This window comes from Somniosus microcephalus, chromosome 3 (assembly GCF_052327205.1).
Source record: "Somniosus microcephalus isolate GS21.2 chromosome 3, FLI_Smic_1.0, whole genome shotgun sequence".
Classification (NCBI taxonomy): Eukaryota; Metazoa; Chordata; class Chondrichthyes; order Squaliformes; family Somniosidae; genus Somniosus; species Somniosus microcephalus.
In genome coordinates this window covers 163,170,413-163,192,768 of record NC_140989.1, presented here as the reverse complement: position 1 = coordinate 163,192,768, position 22,356 = coordinate 163,170,413, and the positions used below count along the sequence as shown (strand labels likewise).

The window sequence follows — 22,356 nt, the reverse complement described above, 5'->3', positions numbered from 1 at the left end:
TGTAAGTCTACACATGAAAAATGAACAAGAAAAGCCCCAAGTGGGCAAAAATACAGAGCGAGAGTCTGATTCTGTTAACCTGTTTGATCTTTCTGGTTGGCTTACACTATCTGCTGTGGTCTCAAGTTGTTCTGATGTGCTTTTCTCCTTCAAGGCTCAGTTTGACATTGCCGTTGCCAGTGAAATCATGGCAATCCTCGCCCTAACCGACAGTCTGGACGACATGAAGAACCGACTTGGTAATATAGTGGTAGCCAATGACCGGAAAGGACAACCAGTTACAGCAGAAGATGTGGTATGTACCAATTGGAGTTCCCATTTAAATATGAAACCCAGACCTTCAAAGGCATGTGATGGAGGCGATATTGTCAGAGTACAAAATCAATCTGTGTAATTGCCAACAGAAAGATAGGTAATTTCTGAATTAACTCTGCTTCCAGCTCTAGTGGGGAAGGGGGGGGGGGCGCGGAAAGAAAGGAAGACTTGCATTTATATAGTGCCTTCTATAACCTCGGGACGTCCCAAAGCACTTTACAGCCAATGAAGTACTTTTGAAGGGTAGTCACTATTCTAATGTAGGAAAAATGGCAGCCAATTTGCACACAACAAGCTCCCACAAACAGCAATGAGATAATGACCAGATAATCTGTTTTAGTGATGTTGGTTGAAGGATAAATACTGGCCAAGACACCAGGGAGGACCCCCCTGCTCCTCTTCGAAATAGTGCCGTGGGATCTTTTACATCCACCTGAGAGGGCAGACGGAGCCTCGGTTTAATGTCTCGTCCAAAAGTCAAAACTCCGACAGTGCAGCGCTCCCTCAGAACTGCACTCGAGTGTCGGCCTGGATTGTGTGCTCAAGTCTCTGGAGTGGGGCTTGAACCCACAACCTTCTGACTTGGAGGCAAGAGTGCTACCCACTGAGCCAAGCTGAAATTAAAGAATGATATCTTCTCTTAAATATATTTTGCAACAAAGTACCGTCAAAAGAATGCTTTAAAATTGCATTTATCTTGCGCTCTCTGTGCTCCCGTGCAGAAAAGTAAGAACACCACTGTGATCCTTTAAATACTAACCAACTCTAGCCCAGCGGGATAGGTTTCCAATGGCAGCTTTTCATATTCTCCCAAATTAAACATTTTTTCTCAACTTCACGAAACAAAGTTGTGTCAGCCGTGGCTCAGTTGGTAGCACCCTCGCCTCTGAGTCAGAAGGTTGTGGGTTCAAGTCCCACTCCAGAGACTTGAGCACAAAAATCTAGGCTGGCACTGTCTGAGGTACTGTCTTTCAGATGAGACGCTAAACCGAGGCCCTGTCTGCCCTCTCGGGTGGATGTAAAAGATCCCATGGTACTATTTTGAAGAAGAGCAGGGGAGTTCTCCCCGGTATCCCAGTCAATATTTATCTCTCAATCAACCTCAATAAAACCGATTATCTGGTCATTATCACATTGCTGTTTGTGGGAACTTGCTGTGTGCCATTTTCCTACATTACCACAGTGACTACACTTCAAAAAATGCTTAATTGACTAAAGCACTTTGGGATGTCCTGAGGAAGTGAAAGGTGCTATATAAATGCAAGCCTTTTTTCTTTAAATGTAACACCAGCGGGAAGTAGTCACACTGGCAGGTTAAAGATTTGTATTCTTACATCCCAGCTTTTGGTTTTATTTCTTTATTGATTCCTAAAGCTTGGTACCTTCTGCTGTTGGGGGTCCGGGCGCTCACCAAAGGGATGAAGGAGGGAGGAAAAAGACTGTCGTAGAATATATAATCCCTATCTCTGTAACCACCTCCAACCCTTTGAGATCTCTGCGTTCTGCCAACTCTGGCCCCTCGTGCATCCCCCACCATTGGCTGTCTAGGCCTTAAGCTCTGAAATTCCCTCCCAGTACCTCTCTGCCTCTCTCTCCTCCTTTACGACACTGCTTAAAACCTATCTCTTTGACCAACCTGTCCTAATGTCACCTTTTTTGGCTTGGTGTGAATTTTTGTCTGATTATGCTCCTGTGAAGCGTCTTGGGATGTTTTACTACGTTAAAAGTGTTGTATAAATGCAAGTTATTCTGGGTTTTTTTTAAGTTTGCTTTTGGGTGTAAATAAGTTTTTAAGTATTTCTACATATCAAATACAGTGTACAATGGACCATCCAGTTGGTGCAAGTCTAATTTCTCAATTGAGGTTTTACTCCACCTTCCAATAAGTTGTCTGCTATTCCTTAGTACGTGTCCTTTATACAAATTGCAGCATATATTTAGCAGAACTACATTCAAAATGTTCATTGAACTTTAAACAGTCGTATTAGTGAAGGGTCCAACTGACTGAATGTGGGATCTGATTAAATGCAGGTCAAACTTGGCAAAAGGATGGCATGACAGCAATTAAAATCTTCAATTAAATCAGATTGAAGTACTGCATGTTTCATGACTTCAAGGGGCTTCAGTATTAGAGTTCTAATTAAATATTTACTCCCTTTAATGGAATGTACAATTATGCAGCTAATTCAACTCATTTAAGTCTTGCCACGGATAGTTAACGTGTTCTGTGTTGACTCAAGCAAAACATGAATTAATCACTGCATTGAAAATTCAAATCAAAAGGGCTGCCGAATGATTGTCTCTAATTTCAGTTAACCTGACTATTTAAAGACAAGTACCATCTACTCTGAATCGCTCCAGCTCACTTAATTTTGCACCCTGATAAACTTCTGACTTTTCTGAGGATGTTACTGATGAATTCAGCAACTCCCTATGATGTAATTCATTCGGTCTTCCAGGAAGCTTTTGTCAAATGTTCACATGACAGAACTCTAAGTAAACTAAGGCTGTATTTGCATGACGAGTGTGGTGTTGTTGCGGAGCCATATCACTTTGCACAAGCGCTGCAAGGTGAAGTCTACGCCTGAAATTGAAGTGCGATCTGACTTTGCAATGAAACGGAGAGACACTCGCTTTTTTAGGTCTGGAGAGTTTCGGCGCAAGTTATGAAGACAAAGTTGAGGTATTCTCAAGTGTAAGATTGAGAGGGCAGATGGGGCCTCGGTTTAATGCTTCATCCGAAAGATGGTGCCTCCAAAAGACAGCGCCTCCGACAGTGCAGTACTCCCTCAGTACTCCACTGCAGTGTCAGTCTGGATTATGTGCTTGCGTCCCTGGAGTGGGATGGGAACCAATGACCACCTGATTCAGAGGTGAGAGTGCTACCCACTGAACCACAGCTGATACAAAAGCATTACCTTTGCAGGGCTGTCTGGAGCTGGACAGGAAGAGTCGCCACCCCCAGCCCTGTTCACCGGTCTGCTCCTCTGGGTCTGGCAGACTAGTTGCTCGTTCACCAACGGCTTCATGGAGTGCTGCAGAGTTGTCTGCCGTAGCTTTCGGGTCGGATTCTCCCACTCTGTTTCCTCCTGGGCCGAACTTCGGATTAACACTGGATAAGTTAAGTTGGGTCAAGGACAGTACTTGTTGGAGGGCAGTTAAGAGGCAACCATGTTGGTGTGGGACTGGAGTCCACATATAGGCCAGACTGGGTAAGGAGGGGACAATTCCTTCCCTAAAGGACATAAGTGAACCAGTTGGGTTTGTATGACAATCCGACAGCTTCACCGTGACTTTTACTGATGGCAGCTTTTTATTTCCAGATTTATTTTTGTAAACCGAATTCAAATTCTCAAACTACCGTAGCGGGATTTGAACTTGCGTTCTCTGGATTATTAGTCCAGGTCTATGAATTTCTATCTGGCAATGACATGAATTACAACGCTACTAATATGCCTACTTCTGTCCATTGAAAACCATGCTTTGTTCTTGGAAAAGTAACTTTCTCTATTCTTTCCTTACAGGGGGTCAGTGGTGCATTAGCTGTTCTGATGAAAGATGCTATCAAACCAACCTTGATGCAAACACTAGAGGTAAGAACTCAATTTTCAGTCTTAATTGCAAAAGAGCCACAATCCTGAGTTAGGAAAAGAAAGAAAGAGCTTGCATTTTTATAGTGCCTTTCACGACCTCAGGACATCCCAAAGCACTTTTTGAAGTGTAGTCACTGTTTTATGTAGGAATCACAGCAGCCAATTTGCACACAGCAAGGTCCCACAAACGGCAATGAGAAAATGACCAGATAATCTTGTTTTTAGTAGTGTTGGTTGAGGGATAAATTTTGGCCATGTAATTCAAAAGATGGCACCTCCGACAGTGCAGCATTCCTTCAGTACTGCATTGAGAGTGTCACAGGAACGGTAGCATAGTGGTAATTTAACTTCTGGAATAAAAAGCTAGTATCAGTAACTATCGGATTGTCGTAAAAACCCACCTGGTTGACTAATGTCCTTACCTGGTCTGGCCTATATGTGACTCCAGACCCACAGAACTGCCCTCTGAAATGGCCTAGCAAGCCACTCAGTTGTAACAAACCACTATGAAACACAATAATAAGAATAAAACCGGATGGACCACCTGGCATCGACCGCTGCACCGGCTACGGACACGACAACGGCGGCGCACCAAGCCCAGTCGACCCTGCAAAGTCTGGGGACTTGTGCCAGAATTGGGAGAGCTGTCCCACAGACTAGTCAAGAAACAGCCTAACATAGCCATACTCACAGAATCATACCTTTCAGCCAGTGTCCCAAGCTCTTCCATCACCATCCCTAGGTATGTCCTGTCCCACTGGCAGGATATAAACCCACCAGGGGTGGTGGCACAGTGGTATACAGTCAGGAAGGAATGGCCCTGGGAGTCCTCAACATTGGCTCCGGATCCCATGAAGTCTCATGGCTTCAGGTCAAGCATGGGCAAGGAAACCTCCTGCTGATTACCACCCTCAACTGATGAATCAGTACTCCTCCATGTTGAACTTGGAAGAAGCACTGAGAGTAGCAAGAATGGGGGACTTCAATGTCCATCACCAAGAGTGGCTCGGTAGCACCACTACTGACCTTGCTGGCCGAGTCCTGAAGGACATAGCTACCAGTCTGGGCCTGCGACAGGTGGTGAGAGAACCAGCATGAGGGAAAAACCTACTTGACCTCATCCTCCCCAATCTACCTGTCGCAGATGCATCTGTCCATGACAGTATTGGTAACAGTGACCATCGCACAGTCATTGTGGAGACGAAGTCCTGCCTTCACACTGAGGACACCCTCCATCGTGTTGTGTGGCACTACCGCTGTGCTAAATGGGATAGATTCGGAACAGATCTAGCAGCTCAAAACTGGACTTCCATGACGCGCTGTGGGCCATCAGCAGCAGCAGAATTGTATTCCACCACAACCTGTAACCTTACTGTAATGAAATCTGTTTGTCTTGGTCCTGTATTCGTTTTGCACTCATGTATATTACCCTCCCCCCCCACTGTGTGTATAGTTTCACTTCCTCTTTCCCGACTTACCTGGGAGGTTCCAGGTCTTGGCTCTTGGCTCCGCCCCTGACTTCTCTTACATAAAGATCCCAGGATCTGTATGACTCATTCCTGTGAACCAGTCGGCGTGTTGAGATGTTAGCTCTGATCTTAGTGATTAAAAGCCAACTTGTTTAAGTCTATAACTTCTAGTTTTGTGGTTATTGAAGGCCCATCAATTTTAATCACTAAAGAATACTAGGATGGATCGACTCCTAAAACCAGAGCGTCTGGACTTGGATCCACATTCTGCTGAAGCATCAAATCAATTTGGACACTGGCTCAAATGCTTCGAACTCTTCGCGGGGGCCTCATCCGCTAGCGAGGTAGATAAACTGAGTCTACTGACTACTCGCGTAAGTCATCGGATTTATTCGTTCATCCGGGACGCCACCTCTTACACGGAGGCCATCACTATCCTGAAGGCCCAATACCAGAGGCCGGTAAACGAAGTGTACGCCAGACATCTGCTGGCTACACGCAGGCAGCGACCAGAGGAATCAATGGACGATTTCTTACAGGGCCTAAAGGACCTGGTCCGGGACTGTAACTGCAAGGCCGTGACGGCCAACGCGTACTCTGACGAATTGGTCCGCGATTCCTTCATCACGGGCCTCAAATCGAATTATATCCGGCAGAGACTGCTGGAGAAGGAGGTCCTGGACTTTAAAAAGGCAGTGGCCACTGCGCGATCGCTGGACGTGGCCCAGAAAAACTCTGACTCTTATTCTTCCGGCCATGCGGCCCTCACCACCTCGTGCGTGCCGAGGGGGCCGCCATCTTGGAATCAGCCATCTTCCCCATCCAGGTCTCAGACCAGCTCTACGCCGCCGGAGTCCCCACACAGAAGTTCACCCAGGAGTCCTACTACAGCGGCAATGTCTCGAGGCCCGAAATGCTACTTCTGCGGCCAGGCCAAGCACCCCAGACAACGATGCCCAGCGAAGGACGCTACATGCTTCAAATGTAAGAAGAAGGGGCATTTTAGCAAAGTCTGCAGGGGGAATCCGATTTCCAACTCCGTCACCGCCTCGTGCGTGCCGTGCGGGCCGCCATCTTGGGATCCGCCATCTTTTCCTGACTCAACGGCCGCCCAGGGCCCAACAGTGGCTTCGATCACGGTGGATCAATCCAGGCCACACCCGTTGACAAAATCCATGATGGACATACAGGTAAACGGGAATTTAACGAAATGTTTAATTGACTGTGGGAGTACCGAGAGTTTTATCCACCCTAGCCTGGTACAGCGGCACTCATTAATGGTAACCCCTACACGGAGCAGAATTGCTATGGCTGCTAAGCCCCACACTTCGGACATTTTGGGCTACTGTGTGGTAACACTGACTGTAAAAGGCACGGACTACAAGGATTTTAAACTCCTCGTGATGCCAGAACTCTCTGTTAATGTAATCTTGGGCCTGGACTTCCAGTGCCACCACGAAAGTGTCACGCTAGCATATGGCGGGTCCCAGCCGCCACTCACAGTCTGTGGCCTATCAACCTTAAAAATCAGCCTGCCCTCTTTATTCGCTAATCTCGCTCCGAACTGTAGGCCCATAGCGACCAAAAGTAGACGGTACAGTCTGGAAGACAGACACTTTATCAAGGCGGAAGTGGACAGACTCCTGCGGGAAGGCATTATTGAATGCAGTACCAGCCCGTGGCGTGCCCAAGTAGTCATAGTTAAAAATAGCGAAAAGAAACGGACTGTTAATATTTATACCCAGCTGGACGCCTACCCTTTACCCCGCATATCAGAAATGGTCAACCAGATTGCGCAATACCGAGTCTTCTCGACTATCGACCTCAAATCCGCGTATCACCAGCTCCCCATTAGAACGGAGGACCGCCCATACACCGCCTTCGAGGCGAACGGGCGCTTCTACCATTTTCTCAGAGTGCCCTTCGGAGTAACAAATGGGGTCTCGGTCTCCCAACGTGGGATGGACCGCATGGTTGACGAGAATAAACTACAAGCTACCTACCCCTATCTGGACAATGTCACTATCTGCGGGCACAACCAGCAAGACCACGATCTAAATCTTGCGAGATTTTTAAAAACTGCCCTAAAGCTGAATCTAACCTACAACGAAGACAAATGTGTCTTCAACACAACCCGTCTCTGTATCCTCGGCTGTGTGGTGGAAGATGGGGTAATTGGACCGGAACCTGACCGATTACGCCCCCTAAAGGAACTGCCCCTGCCACACAATCCCAAAGCTTTAAAAAGGTGCCTGGGATTTTTTTCGTATTATGCCCAATGGGTGCCCAATTACTCTGATAAGGCCCGACCCCTCATTAAATCGACGTCCTTCCCACTATCAGCTGAAGCTCGGGAGGCTTTCACCAGTATTAAACAGGACATTGAAAGGGCTGCAGTGTGTGCAGTGGACGAATGCATTCCCTTTCAAGTTGAAAGCGATGCGTCAGACTTTGCCTTAGCTGCGACCCTCAATCAGGCTGGGAGACCTGTGGCCTTCTTCTCCCGAACCCTTCAGGGACCTGAAATCAGGCACTCTTCTGTCGAGAAGGAGGCACAGGCTATAGTGGAGGCAGTGCGGCACTGGAGACACTACCTAGCCGGCAAACGTTTCACCCTGCTCACCGACCAGCGGTCGGTGGCTTTCATGTTTAATAACAAACAAAGGGGGAAAATCAAGAATGACAAAATACTCAGGTGGAGGATCGAACTATCCACGTTCGACTATGATATTATGTACAGGCCGGGAGCCCTTAATGAACCCCCAGACGCCCTATCGCGGGGAATGTGTGCCAGCATTCATACGGACAAATTACAGGGTCTCCACAATGACCTCTGTCACCCAGGGGTCACCCGACTATACCATTTTATAAAGTCCCGCAATCTGCCCCACTCCATCGAGGAGGTCAGGGCAATGACCAGAGCCTGCCGTATCTGTGCGGAATGCAAGCCTCGTTTCTATAGGCCTGACCGTGCACACCTTATCAAAGCCACACGGCCATTCGAGCACCTAAGTCTGGACTTCAAGGGACCCCTTCCCTCTGCCGACCGTAACGTATACTTCCTCAATATCATTGATGAATATTCCCGCTTCCCCTTCACCATTCCCTGCCCAGACATGACCAGTGCCACGGTCATCAAGTGTCTCTGTAATCTATTCTGCATGTTTGGCATGCCGAACTACATACACAGCGATAGGGGGACGTCATTCATGAGTGACGAGCTGCGCCAGTTCTTGCTCTCGAAGGGGATAGCCACTAGCAGAACCACTAGCTACAACCCCCGGGGTAATGGGCAAGTGGAAAGGGAGAATGCTACTGTTTGGAAGGCTGTCACGTTAGCCTTAAAGTCAAAAGGCCTTCCGACCTCCCGCTGGCAGGAAGTCCTCCCAGACGTGCTCCACTCCATAAGGTCTCTGTTATGTACTGCCACTAACGCTACCCCTCACGAAAAGATGTTCGTTTTCCCCCGGAAATCCACCTCGGGCATATCTCTACCCACGTGGCTGACGTCTCCGGGGACAGTACTATTGCGGAAGCACGTGAGAGGCCATAAAACGGACCCCCTTGTGGAAAAGGTACAGCTCCTCCATGCAAACCCTCAGTACGCCTATATCGAATACTCTGACGGGCGAGAGGACACTGTTTCCATAAAAGACCTCCGCTCCCTCGGGGAGCGGAGAGAACGATGGGAGACTACCCGATGAAGACCTACACTACAAAGAGACAGGACGCCCAGAGGTATCAATACCCAACTTTGACCTGGAGGACACTGCAGATAACCTGGAAGACACTGCGGAGGCCCGGACAGCGGAGGAACCAGAATCCACTCCCCTAGAGGCACCCCAACCGGCTTTGCGCCGATCACTGAGAACTACAAAACCTCCTGACAGACTCACTTATACCAACTTTTAAGAAACATCACCCCGATGGACTAAATCTATAGAGAAGGGGTGAATGTAATGAAATCTGTTTGTCTTGGTCCTGTATTCGTTTTGCACTCATGTATATTACCCTCCCCCACTGTGTATAGTTTCACTTCCTCTTTCCCGACTAACCTGGGAGGTTCCAGGTCTTGGCTCTTGGCTCCGCCCCTGACTTCTCTTACATAAAGATCCCAGGATCTGTATGACTCATTCCTGTGAACCAGTTGGCGTGTTGAGATGTTAGCTCTGATCTTAGTGATTAAAAGCCAACTTGTTTAAGCCTATAACTTCTAGTTTTGTGGTTATTGAAGGCCCATCATTTACGTCCAGAATATCCCTCACTCTACCATTACCATCAAGCCAGGGGACCAACCCTGGTTCAATAAGGAGTGTGGAAGAGCATGCCAAGAGCAGGACCAGGCGTACCTAAAAATGAGGTGCCAACCTGGGGAAGCTGCAGCACAGGACTACATGCATGCTAAAAGGCGGAAGCAGCATGCTATAGACAGAGCTAAACGATCCCACAAAAAGCAGGACAAATCCAATCCGGCCAATTACCGCCCCATCAGTCTACTCTCAATCATCAGCAAAGTGATGGAAGGTGTCATCAACAGTGCTATCAAGAGGCACTTACTCACCAATAACCTGCTCACTAATGCCCAGTTTGGGTTCCGCGAAAACCACTTGGCTCCCGACCTCATTACAGCCTTGGTCCAAACATGGACAAAGGAGCTGAACTCCAAAGGTGAGGTGAGAGTGACTGCCCTTGACATCAAGGCAGCATTTGACCGAGTGTGGCATCAAGGAGCCCTAGTCAAACTGAAACATAGAAACGTAGAAGATAGGAGCAGGAGTCGGCCATTCGGCCCCTCGAGCCTGCTCCACCATTTAGTGCGATCATGGCTGATCATCCAAATTCAGTACCTGGTCCCTGCTTTCTCCCCATACCCCTTGATCCCTTTAGCCTCAAGAAATATATCCAACTCCTTCTTGAATATATTTAATGAATTGGCCTCCACCGCCTTCTGTGGTGGAGAGTTCCACAGGTTCACCACTCTCTGGGTGAAGAAATTCCTCCTAATTTCTGTCCTAAATGGCCTACCCTTTATCCTTAGACTGTGTCCCCTGGTTCTGGACTCCCCGACCATCGGGAACATCCTGTATCTAGTCTGTCCAGTCCTGTCAGAATTTTATAAGTTTCAATGAGATCCCCTCTCATCTAAACTCCAGCGAGTACAAGCCCAATCGACCCAATCGCTCCTCATACGTCATTCCTGCCATCCCAGGTATCAGCCTGGTGAATCTTCGCTGAACTCCTACCATGGCAAGAACATCCTTCCTCATAAGGCGACCAAAACTGCACACAATACTCAAGATGTGGTCTCACCAAGGCCCTGTACAACTGCAGCAAGACATCCTTGTTCCTGTACTCAAACCCTCTCGCTACGAAGGCCAACATACCATTTGCCTTCTTAACCGCCTGCTGCACCTGCATGCTTACCTTCAACGACTGGTGCACAAGGACACCCAGGTCTCATTGCACTTCCCCTTCTCCCAATCTATTGCCATTTAGATAATCTGCCTTCCTGTTTTTGCCACCAAAGTGGATAACCTCACATTTATCCACGTTATATTGCATCTGCCATGTTTCTGCCCAATCACCCAACATGTCCAAATCATCCTGGAGTTTCTCGACATCCTCCTCACAGCACACACGCCCACCCAGCTTTGTGTCACCTGCAAATTTGGAGATAATTACATCTAGTTCCCTTGTCTAAATCATTAATATATATTGTGAATAGCTGGGGTCCAAGGACCGATCCCTGCGGTACCCCACTAGTTACTGCCTGCCACTTGGAAAAGGACCTGTTTATTCCAACTCTTTGCTTTCTGTCTGCCAACCAGTTCTCTAGCCAAGTCAATACCTTGCCCCCCAATCCCATGTGCCTTAACTTTACACGCTAATCTCTTATGCGGGACCTTATCGAAAGCCTTCTGAAAGTCCAGATACACCACATCAACTGGTTCTCCCTTATCTATTTTACCAGTTACATCCTCAAAGTTCCAGTAGATTAGTTGAGCACGATTTACCTTTTGTGAATCCATGTTGACTTTGTCCGATCCTGTCACTGTTTTCCAAGTGCTCTGCTATTACATCTTTTATAATGGACTCTAGCATTTTCCCCACTACCGATGTCAGGCTTACCGGTCTATTTTCCCCGTTTCCTCTCTACTACCTTTTTTGAATAGTGGGGTAACATTAGCTACCTTCCAATCCATGGGTACTGATCACATCGAATGGCGGAGCAGGCTCGAGGGGCTGAATGGCCTACTCCTGCTCCTATCTTCTATGTTTCTATGAATCCCCCACCATCAACATCCTGGGGGGTCACCATTAACAAGAAACTTAACTGGAGCAGCAGCATAAATACTGTGGCAACAAGAGCAGGTCAGAGGTTAGGTATTCTGCGGCAAGTGTCTTGCCCCCTGACTTCCCAAAGCCTTTCTACCATCTACAAGGCACAAGTCAGGAGTGTGATGGAATACTCTTCCCTTGCCTGGATGAGTGCAGCTCCAACAACACTCAAGAAGCTCGACACCATCCAAGACAAAGCAGCCCACTTGATTGGCACCCCATCCACCACCTTAAACATTCACTCCCTCCACCACTGGCGTACCGTGGCTGCAGTGTGTACCATCTACAAGATGCACTGCAGCAACTCGCCAAGGCTTCTTTGGCAGCACCTCCCAAACCCGCGACTTCTGCCACCTAGAAGGGCAAAGGCAGCAGGCGCATGGGAACACCACCACCTCCAAGTCACACACCATCCTGACTTGGAAATATATCGGCGATCCTTCATCGTTGCTGGGTCAAAATCCTGGAATTTCCTCCCTAACAGCACTGTGGGAGTACCTTCACCACACGGACTGCAGCGGTTCAAGAAGGCTGCTCACCGCCACCTTCTCAAGGGCAATTAGGAATGGGGAATAAATGCTGGCCTTGCCAGCGACACCCACATCCCATGAACACTTTTTTTTTAAAAGCCTGGATTTTGTGCTCCAGACTCTGGAGTGGACCTTCTGATTCTGAGGCGAGAGTGCTACCACTGAACCACAGCTGACACCTAACGAGGTACATAGGAACAGAAGTAGGCCATTCTGCTATTCAGTTAGATCTATACATCAACTCCATTTACCCACCTTTGCTCTATATGTGTTACCCAGCAAAAATCTATCTATAATTCTGAGAAGACGGACAAAAAAGGAAAGGGCTTTGGCGTCTAATTAAGCTTCAATTGGCAGATATTTAGCAAATGGGTTTCTGCAGCTAATATTTATTGTGTCTCTCGCTGGATCTTGAAACCTCTCTTTGTATTTGCCTCTTCCTGTTTTTTGTTTTCATGCTTTGTAGCTGAATATCGGTGCCTGAGAACTTTCCATTGTGGCACTTTCTCTTCCCCCTGTGTGAGTGAAAGGGCAGTTCATGTTTTCACAGATGGAGCTTGAGGGGCCTGTGAGGGGCAGGGAACATGTGGCAGGTTCGGGACAGTTCTTTTTAAAGTCAAGGTCGTTTGTTATTTTTATATATTTTTTTAAAGTACAGAATCATGTAAAATAAATTACATTTGAAGCAAAAGTTTGAAAAATTCAGAGTCTTCAGCCTTGAAAGGAGGTGAATGAGGGGAGTAAATGGAATAGAACACTTGGGTGAGACTTGTCTTGGGTGATGGTGAATCGGTAGCCTGTTTCTCACCCCGCCTGCTTTTTTCCACAGAGGTCAATAGCAGAGTATTGGAGTCGCCATCGTCCGTTTTACGCTACCGTCCAAGATTTCTCCCTCGGTATTTTGGGAAAACTGGGCAAAGGCAGTTTCAGGACGGATATCAGGAAGCATTTCAGGCCGAGAGATGAACAAGGTCAATGGGTAGGGTAGTGGAGTTGTTGAAGAGGTGGTTAGATGATGTGATGGATGAGGAGGGGAAGATGGTGAGTTTCTGTGCAGGGATGTGTTGAAGTGTAAAATGCAAAAGGTGCATGTCATAGAAATATTGTCATTTTCAGCTTCTGAAGTTAACCAGTTAATCTGTTCATTTATAAATGACTGAATTTTGTTTTATGGCACATTTGCACACCAGCAAGCCAACTAGGAAGGATTTGCTTCAGGTTTGGAGAGTCAATTCACATTGCTGCTTCCAAAACTCCATTCTAATCCTGGGGTTTGAAGACAGTTGATGCTGTTCCTTGTGACATGTGTTACGGCAAGGCAACACATTCACACAAAACAGATTTCTTAAAAATATTTTGGCCAGTTTAAGACTGCCTTCTTTGTCCATCTCTACCTCTGCCTCAGCCCATCTGCTGCTGAAACCCTCATCCATGCCTTTGTTAGCTCTAGACTTGACTATTCCAACGCTCTCCTGGCCGACCTCCCATCTTCCACCCTCCATAAAGCTCAACTCATCCAAAACTCTGCTGCCCCTATCCTAACTCATGCCAAGTCCTGTTCTCCCATCACCCCTGTACTTGCTGACCTAAATTGGCTCCTGACCCAGCAATGCCTCGATGTTAAACTCCTTGTGTTCAAATCCCTCCATGGCCTCACCCCCTCCCTATCTCTGTAAACTCCTCCGACCCTACATCCCTCCGATAACTCTGTGTTCCTCCAAATTTGGTCTTTTTTGCACCCCCGATTTCCTTCGCCCCATCATTGGTGGCTGTGCCTTCATTTGCCTATGCACGAAACTCAGGAATTCCCTTCGACTCTCTACCTCTCTCTCCTCCTTTAAGACGCGCCTTTAAAACCTACCTTTTTGACCAATATTTTGGTCACCAGTCCTAATATCTCTTTATGTGACTATCAACTTTTGTTTGATAACGCTCCTGTGAAGCACCTTGGGACTTTTTAGTACATTAAAGGCGCTATATAAATGCTGGTTGTTGTTGGAGCCAGTAAAACCCTCCTGCCGTATAGGTCTAACCAACTTATCAGCTGGGATAAAGATGGTTACAGCCATGGAAGGAGTGTTCATGTCGCGGTCTGTCAGACTGTTAATCAGCCTGCGAATCTTTCCACGACTTCACGCTCTTCCCTTGGAGACTAGAGTGAAGATACGAAAACAACAACCACCTCCCAAGTGTCAGCTCAACCATGTGTCTCAATCCTGTGCTTCCTTAACTGAGCTAATTATCAAACTCCTTTCATGATTGGGAGCTGTGCTGCTACAAGAGGGTGAGAATCTGATTGGAACTTGAAATCAAAGAATGTGCTCACTATGAAACAAACTGGGAGGCCCAGCCACAGCAGTTGTCATCACCCACAGGGTGTACTTTGGCCTCACTCCCACAAGTGGCGCAAGAGTTTCATTTCTGCTTTTCTATTCATCCTGAGTCTGTCTCTCAACATAGATTCATCCTGGTTCCTATCCAGAGACCCCTCTGCTTTTATCTGACCATGAAGCCATCTGGGTAAAACCAATTTGATACTTAACTTATCTGTGAGGTAGGAGGAATAAGGAGGCTGCCCACTCCTTGGAAAATAAAAGTCTAAATGTGGTAGAGGTGCAAAGGGATCTGGGGTACACATTCACAAATCACTAAAAGTAGCAACGCAGGTTAACTAAGCCATAAAAGTACAAACAATGCACTCGGGTTCATTTCTAGAGGAATAGAATTTGAAAGCAGAGAAGTTATGGTAAACTTGTATAGAATCTTGGTTATACCACACTTGGGAGTACTGTGCACCGTTCTGGTCTCCATATTACAAAAAGGTTATAGAGGCACTGGAGAAGGTGCAAAAAAGATTTACAAGGATGTTACCAGAACTGAGAGGCTACAACAATCAGGAAAGACTGAACAGGCTGGGGCTCTTTTCTCTAGAAAAGAGAAGACTGAGGTGACCTGATAGAGGTCTTTAAAATGATGAAGTGATTCGATAGGGTAGACGTAGAGAAAATGGCCTGTTTCTGTGCTGTAAAGTTCAAAGTAACTCGCACCAGGTCCAGTGACCAAGCTTTTGGTCACCTGTCCTAATATCTCCTAATGTAGCTTGGTGTCAGTTTTTGTCAGATAACACTCCTGTGAAGCGCCATGGGACGTTTTACTACGTTAAAGGCACTATATAAATGCAAGTTGTTATCAAATGTAACCAAAGAGGCTTCCTCCCATCAGGTTTACTTTTAAGATTTTTAGAATCAACTGTACAGCAATATTGAATTCTACACTGTGAAGTTGTGCATTCTAATTGGCTATTACAAGTCGTGCATTTTGGGTGTATAATGAGGGTTGGTGTTCCTTTGTTTGGTGGGAGGTATTACACCAAGTTTACTCTATTTCTGGTTTAGAGTGAAAGTTAAAAATAATTCCCTTGATAATATTGGCATTAACAACCATCTATGTGTGACCGTTGGTTTTTAATGGCTGTTTCTCTCTCCTGCGGCGCCCCCCCCCCCCCTCTTTTCAGGGAACCCCTGTGTTCGTGCATGCTGGACCCTTCGCGAATATTGCACACGGCAATTCTTCAGTTCTGGCTGACAAGTTGGCTCTGAAGCTGGCTGGTGAGGAGGGGTTTGTGGGTAAGTAGACTGCTGTATCAGGATCCCAATGCTGTCCTAAAGCAACATTGATAGATTAGGTGAGTGATGCACTATCAACAACACCAAAGACTACGAGTTGAACTTATACGAAGTAGGCTTTTATTGACTAAGAACTGGAGCATGCCTCTGCTAGTGGATCCATCCTAAGAGCTCCCGGGGGAAGGGTGGTGAGTCACCTTTATACCCGGGCTTAGGGGTGGAGCCAGGGGCGGAGACATGCCCGGACCTGTACAGAGTTAACAGTGGTTTACCACATTCACCCCTCGTTTAAAAAAGAGTCCGGCGGGGTGAAGTGTTTCAAAAGTTCGTATACGAAAGTCTCTCCGGGGGTCTTGTCTGCCGTAATGATCTTCGTGGTGCCGGTTGCGGCGGTTCTTTGCCCGCGGCCGCTTCTCGCGTGGGACGGAGCACTGGCGTGTCGTCCTCTCGGGGTAGGGATGGCACCGGCATGTCGTCAGTTCGTGGTAGACACCCCGGTGGTGCGTCGTGGGTAGTGGTGGTGGGTGGAGGTAGTGGATGGTGATCGATGGTGTTTCGGGTGGTACCTGAGGGTGCGAGGTCTCGAATTGAGACTGTGTCCTCCCGCCCGTCAGGATACGCCACGTAGGCGTACTGTGGGTTGGCGTGGAGGAGGTGAACCTTTTCGACCAAGGGGTCCGTCTTATGGCTCCTCACGTGTTTCCTGAGCAGGACGGGTCGCGGAGACGTCAGCCATGGCGGTAGTGATGTCCCCGAGGTGGATTTCCTGGGGAAGACGAACATCTTCTCGTGAGGGGTGGCGTTTGTGGCAGTACAGAGCAGTGATCGTATGGAGTGGAGCGCATCGGGGAGGACATCTTGCCAGCAGGAGATTGGGAGGCCCTTGGATTTTAGGGCGAATATGGCGGTCTTCCACACCGTTGCGTTCTCCCTCTCTACCTGTCCGTTACCCCGGGGGTTGTAGCTGGTAGTCCTGCTCGTGGCTATGCCCATCTCGAGCAGGTACTGGTGCAGCTCGTCGCTCATGAACGACGAGCCCCTGTCGCTGTGGATGTAATTGGGGAAGCCAAATATGGCGAACAGGTCGTTGAGGCACCTGATGACTGTGGCGCTGGTCATGTCCGGGCAGGGGATGGCGAAGGGGAAACGGGAGTACTCGTCAATAATATTGAGGAAGTACGTGTTGCGGTCAGAGGAAGGAAGGGGCCCCGTGAAATCGACGCTGAGACGTTCGAAGGGGCGGGTGGCTTTAATCAGGTGTGCCCTGTCTGGCCTATAAAAATGCGGTTTGCATTCGGCGCAGACCTGGCAGTTCCTGGTCATGGTCCTGACCTCCTCGATGGAGTAAGGCAGGTTGCGAGCTTTAATAAAATGGAAGAACCTGGTGACCCCCGGATGGCAGAGATCATTGTGGAGGGTCCGTAGCCTATCGACTTGTGCGTTGGCACATGTCCCACGGGATAGGGCACCTGGGGGCTCATTAAGTTTCCCGGGCCGGTATAAGATATCGTAGTTGTAGGTGGATAACTCGATCCTCCACCGCAATATCTTATCATTTTTGATTTTCCCCCTTTGTCTGTTGTTAAACATAAATGCTACTGACCATTGGCCAGTGAGCAGGGTGAAACGTTTACCGGCCAGGTAATGTCTCCAGTGCCGTACAGCCTCCACTATCGTCTGGGCCTCCTTCTCGACTGAGGAGTGTCGAATTTCGGGGCCCTGGAGGGTCCGTGAAAAGAAGGCCACGGGTCTCCCCGCCTGGTTAAGGGTTGCGGCTAGGGCGAAGTTGGATGCATCGCTCTCCACTTGGAAAGGGATGGACTCGTCCACTGCGTGCATTGTGGCCTTCGCAATGTCCTCTTTTATGAGGGTGAAGGCCGCACGGGCCTCTGCCGTCGGGGGGAAGGAGGTTGACTTGATGAGGGGCCGGGCTTTGTCCGCATAGTTGGGCACCCACTGGGCGTAGTAAGAGAAGAACCCTAGGCATCTCTTCAGGGCTTTTAGGCAGTGGGGGAGGGGTAGTACCAGGAGGGGGCGCATTCGGTCGGGGTCGGGGCCGATGACTCCATTTTCCACCACGCAGCCAAGAATAGCGAGGCGCGTGGTGCGGAACATACATTTTTCTCTGTTGTATGTCAGATTCAGCCGTTGGGCCGTACGGAGGAATTTTTCTAGGTTGGCGTCGTGGTCATGCCGGTCATGGCCGCAGATGGTGACGTTGTCTAGATAGGGGAAGGTGGCCTGCAGCGCGTTCTGGTCAACCATCCGGTCCATCTCCCTTTGGAAGACCGAGACCCCGTTGGTGACGCCGAAGGGGACTCTGAGGAAGTGGTAGAGGCGACCATCAGCCTCGAAGGCCGTGTACTGGCGGTCCTCAGGCCTGATGGGGAGCTGGTGGTATGCCGACTTCAGATCAATCGTCAAGAATACCCGGTATTGTGCTATCTGGTTGACCATGTCAGATATGCGGGGAAGTGGGTATGCGTCTAATTGCGTGTATCGATTGATCGTCTGGCTGTGATCAATAACCAGGCGCTGTTTTTCGCCGGTCTTCACTACCACCACTTGGGCTCGCCATGGGCTGGTGCTGCCCTCGATAATCCCTTCCCTCAGGAATCTTTCTACTTCTGATTTAATAAAGCTCCTATCCCCGGCACTGTACCGCCTGCTTTTAGTAGCAATTGGCTTGCAGTCTTTGGCGAGGTTAGCGAACAACGGGGGGGGTTTGACCTTCAGGGTGGACAGGCTGCATACTTTGCGCGGCGCCGTGTTTAAATTCTGCCGGCTGCAGACTGTAAGTGGGGGCAGGGGCCCGCCATATGCCATCGTGACGCTCTCCAGATGGCACTGGAAGTCTAATCCTAGCAGTACGGGAGCGCAGAGCTGTGGCAGGACGGGGAATTTAAAATCTCTGTACTCCACGCCGTTCACTGTCAGAGTCGCTACACAGTAGCCGCCGACGTCCGCCGTATGGGACTTTGAGGCCATAAAGACCTGGTGGCGTGTGGGCATAACCGATAGGGAGTAGCGTCGCACCGTGTCGGGGTGGATGAAGCTCTCCGTGCTTCCGCAGTCGAAAAGGCAATTTGTGGCATGGCCATTTACCTTTTGCGTTCATCATGGACCTGGCTAGTTGATGGGGCCTAGATTGGTCCAGGGTGATGGAGGCCATCGTCGAGGTCGGTGGGTCGCTGTAGTATTCGCCCGCGCCGGGGGCCTGGTCCCGAAATGGTGTCCAAGATGGCGGCTCCCCCGCGGCTGGTGGTGCCCAAAATGGCGGCCCGCACGGCTCACACGTGGTTGGTGGGGTCCAAAATGGCGGCCTGCATGGTTCACACGCGGCGCTGCTGGAATTGGGGGTCGATTTCGCCCTGCACACACTCGCGTAGTGGCCTTTCTTGCCGCATTTGGAGCAGGTCGCGTCCTTTGCTGGGCATTGCTGTCTGGGGTGCTTGGCCTGGCCGCAGAAGTAGCATTTCTGGCCTCTGGTCATTGCAGCTGTAGTTGGGCTGCTGGCTGCTTGTGGCCTTACCGCGTCCCAAGATGGCTGCTCCCGTGACATCCACGTGGCCATCCGGTCAGGGGGGTAGGCGTCCATGTTCTGGAGGGCCACGTCTAACGAGTTAGCGAGGGCCACTGTCTTCTGCAGGTTGAGCCCCCTCTGTTCCAGCAGCCTCTGCCGTGTATAGTTGGACCTGATGCCGGCTACGTAGGCGTCTCGGATCAGGTCTTCCGTGCATTCCTTGGCTGTCACCGCTTTGCAATTACAGGCCCGGCCGAGGACTCTCAGTGCCAGTAAATATTCGGCGCCCGATTCCCCGGGGCGCTGTTTTCGGGTAGCCAGGAGGTGTCTGGCGTAGACCTCATTAACAGGCCTCACGTATTGTTCCTTTAGCGTCGCGATGGCGGCCGCGTAAGTTGTGGCGTCTCGGATGATCGAGTAGACTCGGTGGCTCACCCGTGAGTTCAAGACAAGCCGTTTCGCGTCATCTGTAGTGACGGTAGTGCTGGAGGCCTCCAGGAAGGCTTTGAAATAGCTCAGCCAGTGTTCAAAGTTATTGGCTGCATCTGCTGCTTGAGGATCCAGGTCTAAACGTTCCGGCTTCAAGATTTGCTCCATGTTGAAAATTAGTCAATAAAATTGATGCACTATCAACAACACCAAAGACTACGAGTTGAATTTATACGAAGTAGGCTTTTATTGACTAAGAACTGGAGCATGCCTCTGCTAGTGGATCCATCCTAAGAGCTCCCGGGGGAAGGGTGGTGAGTCACCTTTATACCCGGGCTTAGGGGTGGAGCCAGGGGCGGAGACATGCCCGGACCTGTACAGAGTTAGCAGTGGTTTACCACAGTGAGTGGGCAAAACTCTGGCAGGAATAGTTCAATGTGAGGAAAGTGTGAGGTCATCCACTTTGGACTGAAGAAAGATAGATCAGAGTATTTTCAAAATGGTGAGTAGCTGGGAACGGTGGATGAGCAGAGAGATTTAGAGGTCCAAGTACAGAAATCACTAAAAGCTAGTGGACAGATACAAAAAAAATAATTAAAAAGGCTAATGGAATGTTGGCCTTTATTTCAAGAGGGCTGGAATACAAAAGGATATAAGTTATGTTATATAAAGCTCTGGTTAGACCCCATCTGGAGTACTGCGTTCATTTCTGGGCACCGCACCTGAGGAAGGATATATTGGCATTGGAGGGGGTGCATTGCAGATTCACCAGCATCATACCGTGGCTGAATGGGTTAAGGACGGGTTGCATTGACTTGGCATGTATTCCCTTGAGTATAGAAGATTAAGGAGTGATCTGATTGATGGGGGCATAAGGTTCAGGGGTGATGTCAGGAAGCACTTCTTCATACAAAGTGTAATGGAAGTCTGGAACACTCCCCTCCCCCCCCCCCCCCCCCCCCCCAAAAAAAAAGCTGTTGAGGCTGAGGGTCAATGCAAAATTTCAAAACTGAAATTGCTAGAATTTTGTTAGGTAATGGTACTAAGGGTTACGGAACCAAGGCAGCGGGATAGGATGTAGATTGACTGTGTTCTAATTGAATGGCAGAGCAGGCTAGAGGAACTGAATGGCCTACTCCTATTCCGAAGTGCTCATGACCATGCATATTACAGTTGTCGTGAGAAGGTGACTGTTGAAGGTAGTCAACTGGAGTCCAATTGTTTCTGCCTTTTCAAGTTCATGGAGGTGGGAGGGAAGTAGAATTGGGTATCATCAGCGTGCATGAGGACATGGGTGAGGGTATTGAAGTGTTTTGACAGGAACAAGCCATACAATTGGAATTGGAATTAATATTTAATCCTAGCACTTGTATGAAATATTTGGGAAGCAACAGCTGTTAACCTTGAGGGTTTTTCATAAATTGAAAAAATATAGCTGTTCTCCAAATATGTTTAAATGAAAGATATTGGTGAGTTATAAGGAGTTTGGGTGTTAAACACTCACATAATTCCCAGTGCTAGTCCTACAGATAGAAGTTTCCAGAAGGCAGCAGAAATCCTCTGGATGGAGAGGAAAGTCCCTTTTAGGTAGAGTAAGGGAAGCTATTAGAATATAATGGAGCAGAATTTGTGGTCGGTATGACAGCGTACTGAGAGTACGCCATCATACCGCCTTTGAAATGGCCAGCAAGTTCGGGATTTCTGCATGCGCTAAATCCCGAACTTGCGATCTGTCAAGTTCCAATTAAAGAAGCAGATGAAGATGGTTGGGCAGAGGGCACTGCCCTAATGATATCTGGTCATTATCTCATTGCTGTTTGTGGGACCTTGCTGTGCCCAAATTGGCTGCAGTGTTTCCTACATTATAACTTCATCGGCTGTAAAGCACTTTGGGACATCCTGAGGTCGTGAAAGGCATGAAAATGGGGGCCTTTGTTAAACAGCCATTTTCCTTATTGCAGGATAGTTGATGACCGCTCAAACTATTGAGTAGAGAATGTATCCAAGTATGACATAAAACACACTGGTTTTATTATTGAAATAAAATACATCTGAATCCGCATTCTAAACACGGATTTTGTAGCATCGGAACCAAGTGCGCACTTACCTGCTGGGAACCCTCCGAGAAGTTGCTGTCAGACACTGCGGAGTAGAGGGCAGTGTAGTGGCCCTCGGATCCCAGGGGCGTACCTGGGGTAACATGGGCTGGTGCTCCAATCAGCAAACAGAAGGTGTCTCAATAATATTATGAGCTCGTAGGACTATTCTCCATTTACACTTCAGTACATCGAAAATATACTTAAGTGTGATTTGGGGATCATCCACTCCGACATTGAAATCCTAATTGCTGGTGCAGAGTTGGGCTAATTGCCCAGCAATTATGTGTGAACATTTTACAGCTGGTGCAAACAGGCTGTTTGCACAGCGTAAGGGGATACCTCTTGACCAATCCAAGTATATATTTAATTTTAAAAGCAATCGCTTACTGTCAGTTGGGTGGTGTTCTGAGTGAGGCTGCTATCTTTGAGATTT

At 48.5% G+C, this 22,356-nt stretch overlaps 1 protein-coding gene across 2 annotated transcripts in view; it reads left to right on the top strand.

The window, feature by feature from the left end:
- mthfd1l (methylenetetrahydrofolate dehydrogenase (NADP+ dependent) 1 like) overlaps positions 1–22,356 on the top strand; it is a 725,847-nt gene that overhangs the window by 530,867 nt on the left and 172,624 nt on the right. For both annotated transcript variants that reach the window (XM_085981835.1, XM_085981834.1), the window contains exons 18-20: positions 155–295; positions 3,840–3,908; positions 15,761–15,872. In XM_085981835.1, the coding sequence (XP_085837961.1) occupies positions 155–295; positions 3,840–3,908; positions 15,761–15,872 (322 nt within the window). The remainder of the gene's footprint in view (positions 1–154; positions 296–3,839; positions 3,909–15,760; positions 15,873–22,356) is intronic.